At 33.4% G+C, this 880-nt stretch overlaps 1 protein-coding gene across 1 annotated transcript in view; it reads right to left on the minus strand.

Moving 5' to 3' along the window:
* Window positions 1–426: 426 nt before the first annotated feature.
* TGDS (TDP-glucose 4,6-dehydratase) overlaps window positions 427–880 on the minus strand; it is a gene marked incomplete at its 5' end in the record, with an annotated part of 13,595 nt that continues 13,141 nt past the window's right edge. Inside the window, one exon of the mRNA XM_010137417.1 lies at window positions 427–527. Within this exon, the coding sequence (XP_010135719.1) occupies window positions 427–527 (101 nt within the window). The remainder of the gene's footprint in view (window positions 528–880) is intronic.

An 880-nucleotide genomic window follows, 5' to 3' on the forward strand; every position in this document is an offset into this window, starting at 1 on the left:
CTTTCCAGAAAAATATAGCATTTTTGCCCTTGATTAAAAATAAAACACAACTCTTTAAACTAAGAAAAATATATTACACTGTAAAAACTAATACAAATGAACAGTTCCAGAACTAAAACAAGTTTCATTGCAAGTCCCAAAAGCTGAAATCGCAGTTATTCTTAATTAATAAGGCAGATTTGACTTCAGTTACAGTCATTTATAGCATCATAAATATTCTTCACCCTGTACAGTTCTTTAAAAATCAATACCTAGTAAGAACAAAGTATTGCACCAAAAGCTGAAATTAACAGGTTCAACTTATGCAGAGCTGAAACCCTTCCAAAGTTGCACCATGCTGTAGTTCCATATCCATCGTGATCAATTGCAGGCTTCGAAGAAAAGACTGTATGAGGTAGAATGAACTTCTTCAGGTTCTCTGCCACCCTATGGACCACTGAGCTGTGCAAATGGCTCTGTCACAGGAAAGGGCTCCAATGCTTTCTCCGAGTTTTTCCAGTTGTGAAAGTTTTCTTTGTACCACTCAACTAATACGAAGAGAACGTTGATGAGTCAACTTGACCAGAGATAACAGGGAAATTCAAACATTCCACAGATAAGACTAACAACATGCTCATAGTTCATTAAGTAAAATTTTAACCCATAACATTAAAAAGTCTTCAGATGTTATAAATTCTTTATAAAGGACTTATTATAGCATTAAAAAGTAATTAATTCTAGCATCTGATGCTCCTTTATTGTGATTAACCTTTTTTTTTTTTAAAATCAGGTAAATTTACTCATTAAAAAGCTGACGGTTGTGTAAAACTAAAGTGTTAAATTCATTCTCTTTAGCTTCTCATTAACTAAGCTATATACCCAGTCTCCCTCTTTCTCTTTC

This window comes from Buceros rhinoceros, unplaced genomic scaffold, assembly GCF_000710305.1.
Source record: "Buceros rhinoceros silvestris isolate BGI_N320 unplaced genomic scaffold, ASM71030v1 scaffold16360, whole genome shotgun sequence".
NCBI classification, from domain to species: Eukaryota; Metazoa; Chordata; class Aves; order Bucerotiformes; family Bucerotidae; genus Buceros; species Buceros rhinoceros.